This window comes from Grammomys surdaster, unplaced genomic scaffold (assembly GCF_004785775.1).
Source record: "Grammomys surdaster isolate TR1022 unplaced genomic scaffold, NIH_TR_1.0 126109, whole genome shotgun sequence".
Taxonomy (NCBI): domain Eukaryota; kingdom Metazoa; phylum Chordata; class Mammalia; order Rodentia; family Muridae; genus Grammomys; species Grammomys surdaster.
In genome coordinates, this window is record NW_021620917.1 from 1137042 (window position 1) to 1151047 (window position 14006).

The 14006-nt window shown below is 42.1% G+C and overlaps 1 protein-coding gene across 1 annotated transcript in view; it reads left to right on the forward strand.

Annotated features, from left to right (window-relative positions):
* The window catches only part of Baiap2l1 (BAI1 associated protein 2 like 1), a 92347-nt gene that overhangs the window by 20149 nt on the left and 58192 nt on the right, over nucleotides 1–14006 (forward strand). Inside the window, exon 2 of the mRNA XM_028756108.1 lies at nucleotides 11453–11528. Within this exon, the coding sequence (XP_028611941.1) occupies nucleotides 11453–11528 (76 nt within the window). The remainder of the gene's footprint in view (nucleotides 1–11452; nucleotides 11529–14006) is intronic.

Sequence of the window (14006 nt, forward strand, 5' to 3'; positions counted from 1 at the left end):
CCTCAAACTCAGAAATCCACCTGCCTCTGCCTCCCAAGTGCTGGGACTAAAGGCGTGCGCCACCACTGCCCAGCTCCTTCCTTCCTTCCTTCCTTCCTTCCTTCCTTCCTTCCTTCCTTCCTCTCTCTCTCTTTCTTTCTTTCTTTCTTTTTTCTCTTCCTCCTCCTTCTCCTCCTCTTCTTCTTCTTCTTCTTTTTCTTCTTCGTCATTGTCTTCCTCCTCCTCCTCCTCCTCCTCCTCCTCCTCCTCCTCTTCCTCTTCCTCCTGTTATGCTTTTTAAAATGTGTACTTATCTGTATGTGTGCACATGTGTGAGATTAGAGGACAACTTGCAGGATTCAGTTCTCTCCTTGTACCCTGTGGGTTCTATAGCTCAAATTCTGCTTAGCAGGCTTGGCAGCAAACAACTCTACCTACTAAGCCATCCTGCTGGCTCCAGATTCTTCTTTTTTCTTTCTCCTTTTGTTCTTTTTTTTTTTTTTATTTAATGGGAAACAAAAATAGGAAGTGATCAGAAATTACTCAAAAGCTATTGGAAGGTTAATTACAGTCACAAAAAATGGGTAGTAAGAATCTAAGAAAATATTTAAAAAAACACTGTAGCTATTTCCTTAATTTCTCACAGTGCAGTGCTCTGACATCATGAAAGCATTTTTACCCCAATGCGTTTCACAACACACCTGAAGAAGCTATTGAGGCACCAGGGTGAGTGCAGAAGTTGGTAGTGAGATCTCTTGCTGCCTATTGAATGATTACCAAGGTTTAAGATGTAATGCCTCAGAGTTTCTGGATCTCATCTGTAAAATGGGGTAACTAATAACCTTGAGGTTAGGATCAAACAAGACCCAAGTCATGCTAAGCCAGGATCATAGCACCATGAGAATTAACAGATATTTCAAATCTAAGCAATTAATAGACGAACCAAAACCTCTCGGCTGAATAAAGCAGATAAGAACATCTTTATTTTTCTGTGGTTGGCTCCTTCTCTAGATATTTTGTGACCTCTCTCATCCTGATAATGACATTTGGAGGTAGGAGAGCTGATATATTTGTTTCTGTGTTATGTAAACCGGAATGGCCATCTGTTTGAAGATGGACCAGTGTTTTAGAGGTCTACTCTTGCAGTATTAATTACAACTGATTCAGTGTGTACCAAGCATCAAGTATTAGGAAGAGTGTGTAAGTGCTCCCTAGAGCTGGGGTGGGGCTTAGGAGCAGAGTGTTTGACTAGCATGCTTAACGTCTGGGTTTGATCACAGAACTGCAAAAATGACATGTAATAAAACAATACATAGGAGTTCTATAATGTTAGATTATCACATTCGGTCTTCATATTTATTAGAAAATAAAAATTATCACTATTTCCATTTGTAAAGCAGACTAAGGCTCACAGAGGTGATGCTAATCACCCAATTATTCAAAATGGGCCTTGTCTCTGACACTTGCAGTTCTGTGGCATGTTACAGATTACAGACAACACGAATTACATACAATGCCATTTAATAAATAATATAATAGGTAGCATAGATTTATGGGAGCCAGAGTGTTTTGTTTGTTCATTTGTTTTGTTGCTTTGTTTTGTTTTGAGACAGGCTTTCTCTGCATAACAGCCTTGACTGTCCTGAACACTTGTAGACCTGGCTGGCCTGGAACTCACAGAATTCTGCCTGTCTGTACCTCTGCCTCTGCCTCTCAAATGCTGGGAATAAAGGCATGCATCACCAAGCCTAGCAACAGAGAGAATTCTTGAGTTTACATATTTGAATAAAGTTTTTGTTTGTTTTGTTTTGCTTTTTGAGACAGGATCTAGCCTGGTCTCCAGCTCTCAATCTTCCTGCCTCGGGCCCCTACCTGTTGGAATTGCAGGCACGTATCACCAAAGCTGGCTCAGATAAGTATTTCTGATCTAACTTAATGCTTAAAAAGCCCCATCTCAGTTTTCTGGATTTCCTTAACCAGCTTGTGTTCCACATCCATGACGAGCATGGACAGTGTGACTCTTGTGGCCACCTGCTGGCCCTCAAGCAGTTGTCTCTTTGCCAGATTTGCTCCTGATACTTTCCCCAAGGCCAAGGAGGTAATCAAATATTGGCAAGGTCAGGACAGGAGAAGCAGCTTCCAGCACCACTCAAGGAAGGAGGAAGCAAAGCTTTCTCCAAATGACGTCTGTCTCTGTATCCTCAGTTAACTCTTGTCACAGATATGCCTGCCACACCACCTTAACATTTGTCTCCAGTCATACAAGGGGTTGTGTAAAATGACATAAAATTCCAAGCTGTAGACCTTGGCATTTATTTAGAGACTTGTATATCACTTAAAGATTATCTTCTGTAAATATTACTCACATTTTTTTTATTGCAAAAGACAAAGTACTAAAATATCAAACAATTTGCCCTTGGTTATGTAGAGAACAGCCTTAGAAAAGCCCCCCACCCCCACCCTACTCCAGATGGTTTCTCTGTGTAGCCCTGGGTGTCCTAAAACTCACCAAACCTGACTGGCCTAGATCTGCCTACCTCTGCCTCTTGAATGTTGAGATTTAAGGTGTGTGTCACTGCCACCTGACAATTTTTCTTATTTTAAGACATACACTTGCTAAGTTGCTTAGGGTGTCCTTCAACTGCCTGCATAGCTCAGAATGATCTCCTGAGCCTCCTCCTCCCAAGTATCTGGACTGCACCTGTGCAGCATCACCAGTTTGTTTCAAATGGACAGCCACTTTTTCTTCAAAGCTACTGAGGGGTTTCTGTTTGATTGGTTTGGGGTATTTTGATTTGATTTGGTTTGGTTTGGTTTTTTGGATAGAACCAAACCCTCTTCACATCAGATTTATCCCAAGTGGAATTATACTGCTAATACATTAACCTAGACTTTATTTTGTAACAGTAGGTATCCATACTTACTGAATGGAAAAGAACCATTCTAGTGGAAACTGGTTTGGTGATTTATACTAATTGGCAAATAGTAACTGGTGGATATATACTAAGCTTTTTTTCCTTTTTTTTTTTTTCAAACAAAAGTAGTGTTTCTTGGCCCATTTGTATCTTTTCCATCCATTTCATTCTTAAGTCTTCTGTTTTTTCCTCCAAACTAGAAATGGAGTTGGTCTTTCCTGCTAATGACCTCCAGTTGTAGGCAGTGGCATAGCTCAGGTCTTAGCAAACCTGGCCACAGTCCTGGCCTTTGACCCAGTGACTGCCTTTCTAAAACATAGAGCCCACTCAACGCACAAGTGCGTGTGCTCCCTGCTGCTGTAACATCTTCCAGACTTCATGGTACAGAGGCAGTGTTGCTTTTTTGTTCTTCAGTTTAAAAATAACTTGTACTTCAGCTAAAATAACTAGATTCGTGGCCAAGAGCCAGTATAGAAATGGATTTTCCATGGTCGAAAGGGGCCAACATTTTTGTAGCTAAACCTAAATATCAGAGAACTAAACGACATGTTGAACTTGTCTAGCTTAAGAACTCTAGTTTTCTTCAAAGCTGAATGTATAGTCTTAAGTCTCAGTTAAAAAAATCTATGAATTCTTTAGATAGTGATTCTCATTTCTTGGCCTTTTAGCTAAGACTGTGTGGATAGTGATTTGTGTGTGTGTTCAGTGCTCATCATGAGATGTTAGGGTTATTATTTCAAGAGTTATCTTTTTTTAAAAAATCAAATTATGAGTCAAATGTAGTGATGTATACCTTTAATCCTAGCACTTGAGAGGCAGAGGCAGACAGATCTCTGAGTTCAAGTCTAGCCTAGTTTATATAGTGAGTACCAGGCCAGCCAGGACTACATAAGACCCTGTTTTAAAAGAAAAACAAATTAAGAGGCCAGAGGAGACAGCTCATTAGGAAAAGTGCTTTTCCATAAGCATGAGGAGCTGAGTTTGATCCCCAGCACTGACATAAAAACCTGGGCATGGTTGTGTGTGTTTGTAACACCAGTATTTACCAATTAACAGAGACATGTGGATGCTTGGGGCTTGCTGGGCAGCCAGCCTAGCCTAATAGAGCCTTGGGTTCCAGTGAGAGACTCAGTCTCAAGCAACAAGGTGCTAGCTCTTGAGGACAGGTACCTAAGTTTGACCCCTGTTCTCCACACGCATGCACACATACAGACACTTGCACATACACACATTCCCAGGCATACACAACCAAATTACGCCTTTCTCTTATTTTATACAAATAACATACTTAGAACAGATCTAGTTTTTTTTATTTGTTTTGTTTTACTTTTATATGGCTGCTTGTATGCTATAGGACAGGCTAGTTCTGTAATGGTCTTGTATGCTATAGGACAGGCTAGTTCTGTAATGGCCCCCTCTGATTTTTACCATATGCACCCAGCTGCATAAGAATATTATAGGAACTTTACTTGTGCTGCATTCAAAGTAGTTTCATTTTTCAGTTAGGAAATGACTGTTTTCTAATGAGGGTGTTGTTGTTGTTGTCTTGAGACAGTCACGTATCTCAGGCTGGTTTCAAGCTCCTGTGTGATAAGGAATGACCTTAACCTTGTGAACTTCTGATCTGCTGCCGCCTCCCACGTGCTGGGATTACACATTTGCACCAGCATGCCCAGTTTCTGTAGTGCTAAAGATGGGACCCGGGGCTTTATGCTTACTAGACAAATGGTCTACCAAGTAAGTCACATCCCTATGAGATTATTAGGGTTTAAGAATCATTGAGTTCTCCAACATTGTGGATGGGATGGTAGAGTGGCCCAGCTGCTTTGCCTGCAGGCCTGGCAGCATTTCATAAAGTTAAAGTACACCTACCCTGTGTATTTATCCAATAGATCTAAAAACTTATGCTCATACACAGACCTGTACATAATTGTTCATATCAGCTTAGTCAGAGTAGCTCTAAACCTGCAACAACCTATATTCATAAATTGGGTAAGCAAAGTACGATATATCCATACCATGAAGCATAGTACAATACATCCGTACCATGAAGCACAGTACGATACATCTGTACCATGAAGCACAGTACGATACATCCGTACCATGAAGCACAGCTGGCACAAACAGAAGAGAGGGGTAGCTATTAATACACCTACCGTGTTGGATACTTCTTAAAGACACTGTGTTGAGTGAAAAAGTCTATCTTCAAAAGGTCACATACTGCCGGGCGGTGGTGGCGCACGCCTTTAATCCCAGCCCTTGGGAGGCAGAGACAGGCGGATTTCTGAGTTCGAGGCCAGCCTGGTCTACAGAGTGAGTTCCAGGACAGCCAGAACTACACAGAGAAACCCTGTCTCGAAAACAAACAAAAAAAAAAAAAAAAAAAAGGTCACATACTGTGTAACTGCATTTACATAACATTCTCATAATAGACTTAGAGTGGTCAGGGTGGGTGGGGGAGGAATGACTAGAAAGGGGCACAGAGGAGATTTTTGTGCTGATAGGATGGACCATCCTGTGTCATGGTTGAGGTGATAGCTGTGCAGATTCATATATAAGATAAAATTTTATACAGATAGTCCTCTCTCTGAAAGCAATAAGGGATACAAAGATTGGCAAAAAAATCTGGGGCTGGAGAGACGGCTCAACAGTTAAAAGCTCTTACAAAGCACCCAAGTTTAGTTCCCAGCACGTTTGTTAAGTGACCAATATCAGCCTGTAACTGTAGAGCCAGTGCATCTGACACCAGATGGTCTCTGCAGGCACCTGCACTCATGTGCATAACCCACACACAGACACACAAAGACACATAATTTGCTCTATTTAGGGTTACTATTGCTGTGACAAAACACCATGACCGAAGCAACTTAGGAAAGAAAGAGTTTGCTGTTCATCATGGAAGAAAGTTAGGACAGGAACTCATACCAGGGAGGAACCTGGAGGCAGGAGCTGACACAGGCCGTGGAAGAGCACTGCTGACTGGCTTGCTCCTCATGGCTTGCTCCAGCTGCTTTCTTATAGAACTGGGACCACCATCCCAGGGGTCCTACAATGGGCTGGGCCCTCCTTCAGCCAATCACTAACTAAGGCAAGGCCTTAGAGCAATGGTTCTCAACCTGTGGGTCATGACCCTTTTGGGGGTTGCATATCAGATATTTACATTACAATTCATAACAGTAGCAAAATTGCAATTATAAAGTGGCTACAAAATAATTTCGTGGTTGGAGGTCACCACAACATGAAGAACGGTATTAATGGGTCACAGCATTAGAAAGGTTGAGAAGCCCCAGAGGCTTTACTAAGGCCAGATCTCATGGAAGCATTTTCTTACTTGAGGTTCCTTCCTCTCAGGTAACCTTAGCTTGTGTTAAGTTAAAAAAAAAAAATCCAGCACATAATTAAAAGGTAAAATATTTTTAATTGCCAAAGCCCAAATAAGGTCACTGTCAAAATCCAAGTAAGGTCATAGCCATCCTTGTTGTACAAGTAGCTATTGAATGGATTTGAGAATGTACTCGGATCATAGAAAATGTCTCTCTGGGAGCTAAGGGGAATCACCACGTCTAGGAACTGTATGTATGTGTGAGTGTGTGTGGTGTGAGTGTAAGCATATGCATGACATAGAATGTGTGAGATCAGAGGATAACTTTCGATAGTTTTTTATCTTCTTCCACCCTAGTTCTAGGAGTCACACTTAGAGTGTCAGCTTGTACAGCAAATGCCTTTACCCGCTGAGCCGTTTCACCGGCATCCATGTGCACAGACATTGTTTTAATAGCTCCTCGTGAGGCCTAACCTATTTTAAAGTGAAATGCTTAAAGGAGGTTTTAAGAAGAGACTAGAGCAATAGCAGTGTGTCTGCAGATAAACAGTACTAGGTGCTGAGAGTTCATCAAAAGAGTGGGGACCAGAAGCTTTGGGGCATTCTTGCCCAGCTGTAGACCTAGGACAGCTGCCTGCTCCAGTGATACAAGGTGGATGGACTTCCAAACAGAGGGATCCTTGTGGCTTTCTTTCCCTCTTTCTGAGAATACACTGACATGATGACAGTATGGAATAACACACACACGTATCTATATATAGTGCAGACATCTAAAGGGGAAACATCAGTTGACCAAAAAAATCTAAAACTGTGGGTAGGATGGCTAGAGATGTAGGTCAGCTGGAAGCGTGCTTGCTTAGCATGCAGCAAGCCCTGGGTTCTACCCCTAGCAGTACATGAGCGTCATGCTAACATGCACCTGTAATCCCAGCACTTGAAAGGCCAAGACAGTGGGATCAGAAGTCCAAGGTTTTCCTTGGCTACATAAAGAATTTGAAGCTAGCCTAGGATGCATAAGACATGTGAGGGAGGGAAGGAAGGAAGCAAGGAAACAAGTAAAGAAACCTCCTTTGAGTAATAGAGGAGTGATGGCTGGCTTACATGTACCCAAGGGATCCACAGAGAAATACTGGGGCTGAGTAAGCCATTCACCCTAGGACCTCAACAGCCAAGGGCTGGGATGGAAGCGTGTATGCATGGAAGGTGGTTCAGCCACCAGGTTCCCTTCCCTATCCCAATTGCCACTGAGAATGGATCTCTTCTGCCTACAAATTAGAGAATTAATCTGAGGACATGTTGCAGCTTGGGTCTTAAACACCAGAGGTAAAAGTGCACAGGGGATCTGGTGAACACTGGTTCAGTATACTCTGTTCCGAACCCCCATCCTGATTGACAGAAAGGCTAATCATCTGTTGGATGCTCTTCTCTCCCTTCTACCCAATGATTGGGAATTAGGAATGTCTTTGTAGAAACAATGCCCCTGAGTGCTATCCATAGTCAGGCTCCCCATGGACTTGCTGTCTAGACAATGTGCTTGCAGCCACTAGCAGCAGCTACCTACCACCCACAGCTCTGCAGAAGCGAGAAGGGCTTTATTTGTAAATATGAGCTGACTTATTAAAATAAGAGAAATTGTGTGTGTGTGTGTACATCACATGTGTACAAGTGCCCACAGAGATCAAAAGAGGGTGTGGTGTGGGTGCTAGAAACTGATTTGGATACTCTGGAAGAGCAATATATGTTCTTAACCACTGAGCTATCTCTCCATTACCCAACTACCCCCTTTAAAGATCACCAGAAGTGGCTGGGTATGGTGGCATATACCTTTAATCCCAGCACAGAGGCAGTCTGATGTACATAATGAGTTGTAGGCCATCCAGGGTAACATAGTGAGACTCTGTCTTTTAAATAAATGAATAATCACCAGATGTCAGGCATGATGCCGCACACTTATAATCCCAGCACTATTGAAACTGGCACAGGATTATGAGTTTGAAGCCACCCTGAACTACTTTGAGATACCTTGTCTCAAACAAACAAACAAACAGGCTAGAGAGGCTTAGCAGTTAAGAGCACTGGCTGCTCTTTTAAGGACTGGAGTTCGGTTGCCAGAACCCACATGACATCTCATAACCATCTATCTCCAGCTTGTGAGGGTTCAACACCCTCTTCCTGTCTCTGTGGGTACCAGACACACATGTGGTACAAAAATATGCATGCAGTCAAAATACCCATATACATAAAACAATAAGATAGTTTTTTAATTGAATAAACAAAGCGAATAATAACACCAGAAGTTGGATAAAAGCCTTTATCAGAGGGATAGTTTAAAAAATATATAATTAGGAGATGATGCCATAGGGGACTGGAATCGAATATCAACACTCTAGGGTACTCAGAAGAGAGGACATCACATTCATAAACAAAGGCTAGAATGGTGATTTTTAAAAAAGGAAGAGCTAAGATACTAAAGCACTCAGAAAAAATTATACATACATTGTGTATGTGTGTGTAATTAAAAACACCGGGTAGGATAGCACACACCTACCTATAATCCCAGTCCTCAGAAGGCTGAGGCAGAAGGATCATGAGTTGGAGGATGAGTTGGAGGCCAGTCAGAACTACTTAGCAACAACTTTTCTCAAAAGAAAGCAAAAAAAAAATTAGTATGTAAAGTTGGGAATATTTTTCAGATGTAAAACATAAAGACAGAGTGGGAAAACAGAGAAAAGGTAAAGTTAGATAAATCTAGGAAGCATAAAACCTTCATCTGAGCTCCAAAAGAAACAAGAAACAAAAAGTAAAGCAAGTGTTTTCCAGATCTGACAGACTGATTTCCCACATGGCTAGAAGCTACCAAGGACCTCATAAAATAAAAGGAGAAGATACCCACAGTGAGGAGGGCCACTGTTGATTTTACAACATAGGGATAAAGAGATAGCTTGTAAAATTATACTTTAAAGAAGAGGAGAGCTGGGGACATGTCTCAGTCAGGCAAGTGCTTGCTTGCAACCATGGGTACCTGAGTTTGGCTCTCCAGTAGCCATAAAACCCAAGCACAGCTGCAAATGCCTGTATCCCAGTGCACCCTTGGGTCTTGCTGGCCAGCTAGTCTAGCTGAATTGGCAAACTCCAAATTCAATAAGAGACCCTGTCTCAAAACTCAAGGTAAGGAACAATAGAGCAAGACACCGGTTATTGACCTCTGGTATCCACACAGGCATGCATACAAACATCCTAAAGGGTCAAGGGTCGGGGGAGTCAAACAGACAAACAAAAAGTCCATTGACTTCAGTGAACGTGATGCTGAAGAAGTAAAGCAGCATCTTAAACATTCTGAGGAAGACAGGTGGGTATATTATATTGCTCAGCAAAACAGCAAACAAATGTCAAGGTAAAAGTAGTTCCAGAGGATAGTGAGAAGGCACTTGTCACCCAGCCTGACGACCCGAGTTCAGTCTCCAGACTCCACATAGTCTCAGGAAGAACTGACTACCCCAGGTTGCCCTCTGTGTGTCGATACATTCACACTCCTCCTCTCCCTCCCTCCTTCCCCCACACAACAATAAATAATTTAACGTTTGTAAGTAGTTTCAGACATTTGGAAGCACGGATACACTTCTCATACATCATTCTTACATCAGTTTTGAAGAATAATCTCCAACAGAAAGGAAGAAAGTGGACATTGAGAATGGGAGCTCTCAATACAGGCAGCCAGCTAGGATCATGCAAGGACAGCGGCCTGGCAGCCTTAGGTGGGGCTGAGAGAAAGGACAGAGCCCTTGCAAGGGGAAATGAGAAAGAACATTCATAGGGCTGTGCCTGATCTGACACTGCATGGGAAAGGACTTAAGGTAGACTTGTAGAAGCAAGGGGGAAGAAGGGCAAGCCAACTGTTAATTCCAGGAAAACCAAAAAGGCTACTAAGAAAGGAAACGTGACCTTAAGTACTTTCTTTGAATTGTAGTGACCAATATTTACAGTCACAATGAATACTGTTAGCTGACGAGAAAGTTGTCAATCGAACAGGAAAGAGGAGCGTATAATAGAGAAGGAGGTCCTCCTGAATTACTAGAGGGAGCCAGAAGTTATTCTCTAAAATTGAAGCTGAGTGGATAGTCAAAATGGTGGTACTAAAAGGGAGGGAACCACGTGATTGGAAGGTTCTTTGGAGTAATAGCAAGGGTTAAAATATAAGATGCGGGCTTTCTCATTGTAGTTTCTTTATCACTATTTAAGTACTTACTGTACGTGTCATTCATCATCTATTCCCAGTTACGAATGGAGAGCCTCTTTTTCCTCTGAAGGGTGGGTGTAAAGCATCTGATGCATTGAATGTTAGCTTGTTTTCCATCCTGTATCTTTTGGTCATCTATGTAGACTACATACATGGGAGAACTGGTAGGGAGGGCTGAGTGCACCGTTTTGAATGAATATGAGGCAACTTGTTGGTCCAACGTGGAGCAGACATCTATCGTCACCATATGTTGCTGTGTCCTTAGTCATAAAGCCAGCACCCTGGGAATAATCCTTGTTGTCTGTACTGCACAGGTACAAGCAAAAGGAAAGCAAGATTGCCCTGAAGTTTCTAAACACTTGATAGCCAGAACATTACCTTTAATTATAAATTAAGTTGAGGTAGCTGCTCAAGCAGATTGTTTCCTAATATGGCAGCCACAAACAATCTACCTGTACCAGAGAGGGTTATTTGGCCTCCAGGCTCACAGTCCCCATGGGCCCTGGGAAGGATGTGAATGTCTCCTGCTTGCTCCATTTATAGCAGATTCTAGGCAGCCCTTGGGTAACTGAAAATGGCCAGATTACATCCACCTTGCTGCCTGTTCCATTGGGTCAGACAATTGAGTTCATTGGGATTTTTACATCTGCATTATTGTAAGCTGAAGATTTAGCTCAGTTAGCATACATGAAGCCCTAGATTTGATCCCCAAAACTGTGTGAACCACTCATGGTAATATACACCAGTTATTCCAGCACTTGGGAAGTAAAAGTAGGAGGGTCAGAAGTTCAAGGCCATCTTCATATACATAGCAAGTTCCTATGTATATAAGCAAGGCCTGAGACCCTGTCTCAATAAATAAATAAATATTTAGGCAAGCATCTGAGACTTTGTTATCTATAAATTCTATTATATAGGAATTCTAGACCTCACAGTGACAGAATATCGATATCCCTCCCTCTTTTGTTTATTAACTTGTTTTGTGTGTTTGTTTATCAGAATGTTATGGAACAATTCAATCCTGGACTACGAAACTTAATAAACCTAGGAAAAAATTATGAAAAAGCAGTGAATGGTAAGTCTTTTGATTTTTCTTGATTAATTTAAAGCACATATGAAAGTTTTTAAAGTTAATATTTTGTTTATCTTCAATACCTAACGTTGCATTTTAAAAATGTCTGTAAATGGAATTTTTTAATAATTTATCTACAGGATCTTTACAAGAGCAGTGCAGGATGTACTTAGTGTATAGAAGCGAGTGACCTGAGTACTGGTGATGGTGCTATAAGTGACATTTTCTGACTTTCCAGTTGTGCTTTCTGATACATAAACTTGAGCTTTTATAACCTTTTCATGAACTTTTCTAATTTTTAAACAAATTTTTGTGAACTAATAATTTATATGTATACTTAAAATATTTGAATATGGGCAGGTGTGATGGCACATGCCTCTAGTCCCAGCACTCAGAAGGCAGAGGCAGGTGGATTTCTCTGAGTTCAGGGTCAGCCTTGTCTTCATAGTAAGATCCAGATCAGCTAGGGCTACATAGAAAAACAAACAATAATAACATTTGAACGTTAGTGTCCTGCTACATAAGAATCATTCACTTGGCTATCTATAGAAGAATTTCTTACCTTTAGATAGACTGTGTTTTTGTTTTCTTTTGAGACAGAATCTCACTTTGTAACACAGGCTAGCCAGCTTTGAACTCAGGCAATCCCTCTTCCCACCCTCCCAAGTGCCAGGATTACAACTGTGAGCCACTGTGACACCTTGCTGATGTGTCATTTTCATAGTAACATGAAAAATAATATTTTTAACCTCAATGGAAGAACATCTACATTAAAGGTTGGGTTTAGATTCTCATTTCAAAGTAAGTGCTTCATTTCAACTGAATCTGAAGCCAGGCCTGGTGGCATAAATCTATAATCCCAGCTACTTGGGAGTCTGAGGTAGAAGGATTACAAGTTCTGTGCTAGCGTCTGCACCTTAGTAAGAACTTATCTCAGAGACAGTGAGAGCAAGAGGGAAGGATGGTAAGAAATAGAGAGATGGGGAAAAGGAGGAGGGGAGAGGGGGGAGATTTCAGGCAAGCAACCAGCTAGCTAGCAGGATTGTGTACTGGAGAAGTGCTTATCTAACATTAATGAGGCCCAATTCCCAACAAAAATAAATAAACTCAACCATTGACGTTTGCTTGTCTTTTAGGACCCAGGTTGCTAGATATCTTGAAAAAGTTTTCACCGAGGAGGCTGATAAGCAGCTACTCCTGCACTCCCACTGAAACTGAATGCTATTAGAATACATTGATAACCACCCAAAACAAACTGAATGCTATCAGAATACATTGATAACCACCCAAAAACATGGCCTAGGCAAGACAGTATGCATTGTTTGGGCCCTAAGCAATGGGTGACGAGGAACATGGTAGTTGCAGTCACTGGAGAAGTCGATTGCAAGGCTGTGCATTTTTACCTGCAACTTTGAGTACCTGGAAACATAACAGGTCTGGGATCTTGTCACTCTGCCCAGCAGTGCCTTTGCCATTCACAGGCACCTTCCCTTTTTTGAAAGCAAGAGGTCAGCCTTGCAGCTCTCCTTCCATGACTGCTTAATCACTGGGCCACAAAGTCCTTGCTGTCAGTCCTCATGGGAAAATCACTATAACCTGTAGAACTTTTTCCTCTGTGTAACCTGAAAATATCTGAGGCAGTTACAGACTAAGAGAGCTGCTTGCAGCTTAGCCTCCTGTTAACACAACGTCTCCCCTCAGGGCTCTTCCCCCTTCACCACCTCCTAGAGATAGATGACTCTGTACTTGATAAGTATTCCCAGAACCTCTGCAGGCCATCTGGAAAGAGTTTTGGTGAAGCTACTGATAATTTTAGCTACATTGGTAAAGCCCTTGGTAAGAATTTGGGAGTAAAGTTGAGGAAATCAACCAGAAGTGCAGTCAACAAATTACAAAGGTGTGGAGAGACATTTGAATGGCTGACAAAGAAATATAGCTCACTGTCACAGAGATCGGAGCAGTAGTGATTGGTGTGGACTGGAGTAGCAAGAGACCGTGCAAGAGCTTGAGCTAACAGTTGAGGGATATTAGCAGACAGACACTGCTTCAAGCAGAAAAGATGAGCCCCGGGCACCACACTAACCTGGGGAGAAGCTTAGCACATGTGGGACTGGACCATGCCAGCTAAGCTATGTGTTGCACTGTGGCACAGGCACCTACTATTGCACGAACTACCGCAGTATCCCATAGTCTGGATGGCTTAAGACGCCACCTTCAATTTCCCCTGTAAGACAAGATAGCTCTCTGCAGACTCTGGGCTCGCTCTCCTTGATTTCCTTTCTCCATCAAGGTCCTTACTATAGCGGCACTTAATGGCCTAGCATTCACTAGGTCATGCCATGCTTGTTGGCACTGTACTGGCCAAAGCAAGTTCCATGACCAGTGTCCTGGGGGACCACAGAGTTGATATCTGAAGGGGTGCAGTTCATTGAAAGTATTTGAGCACATGAAATATGGACTTGTGGGAGACCCCTGCAGGCT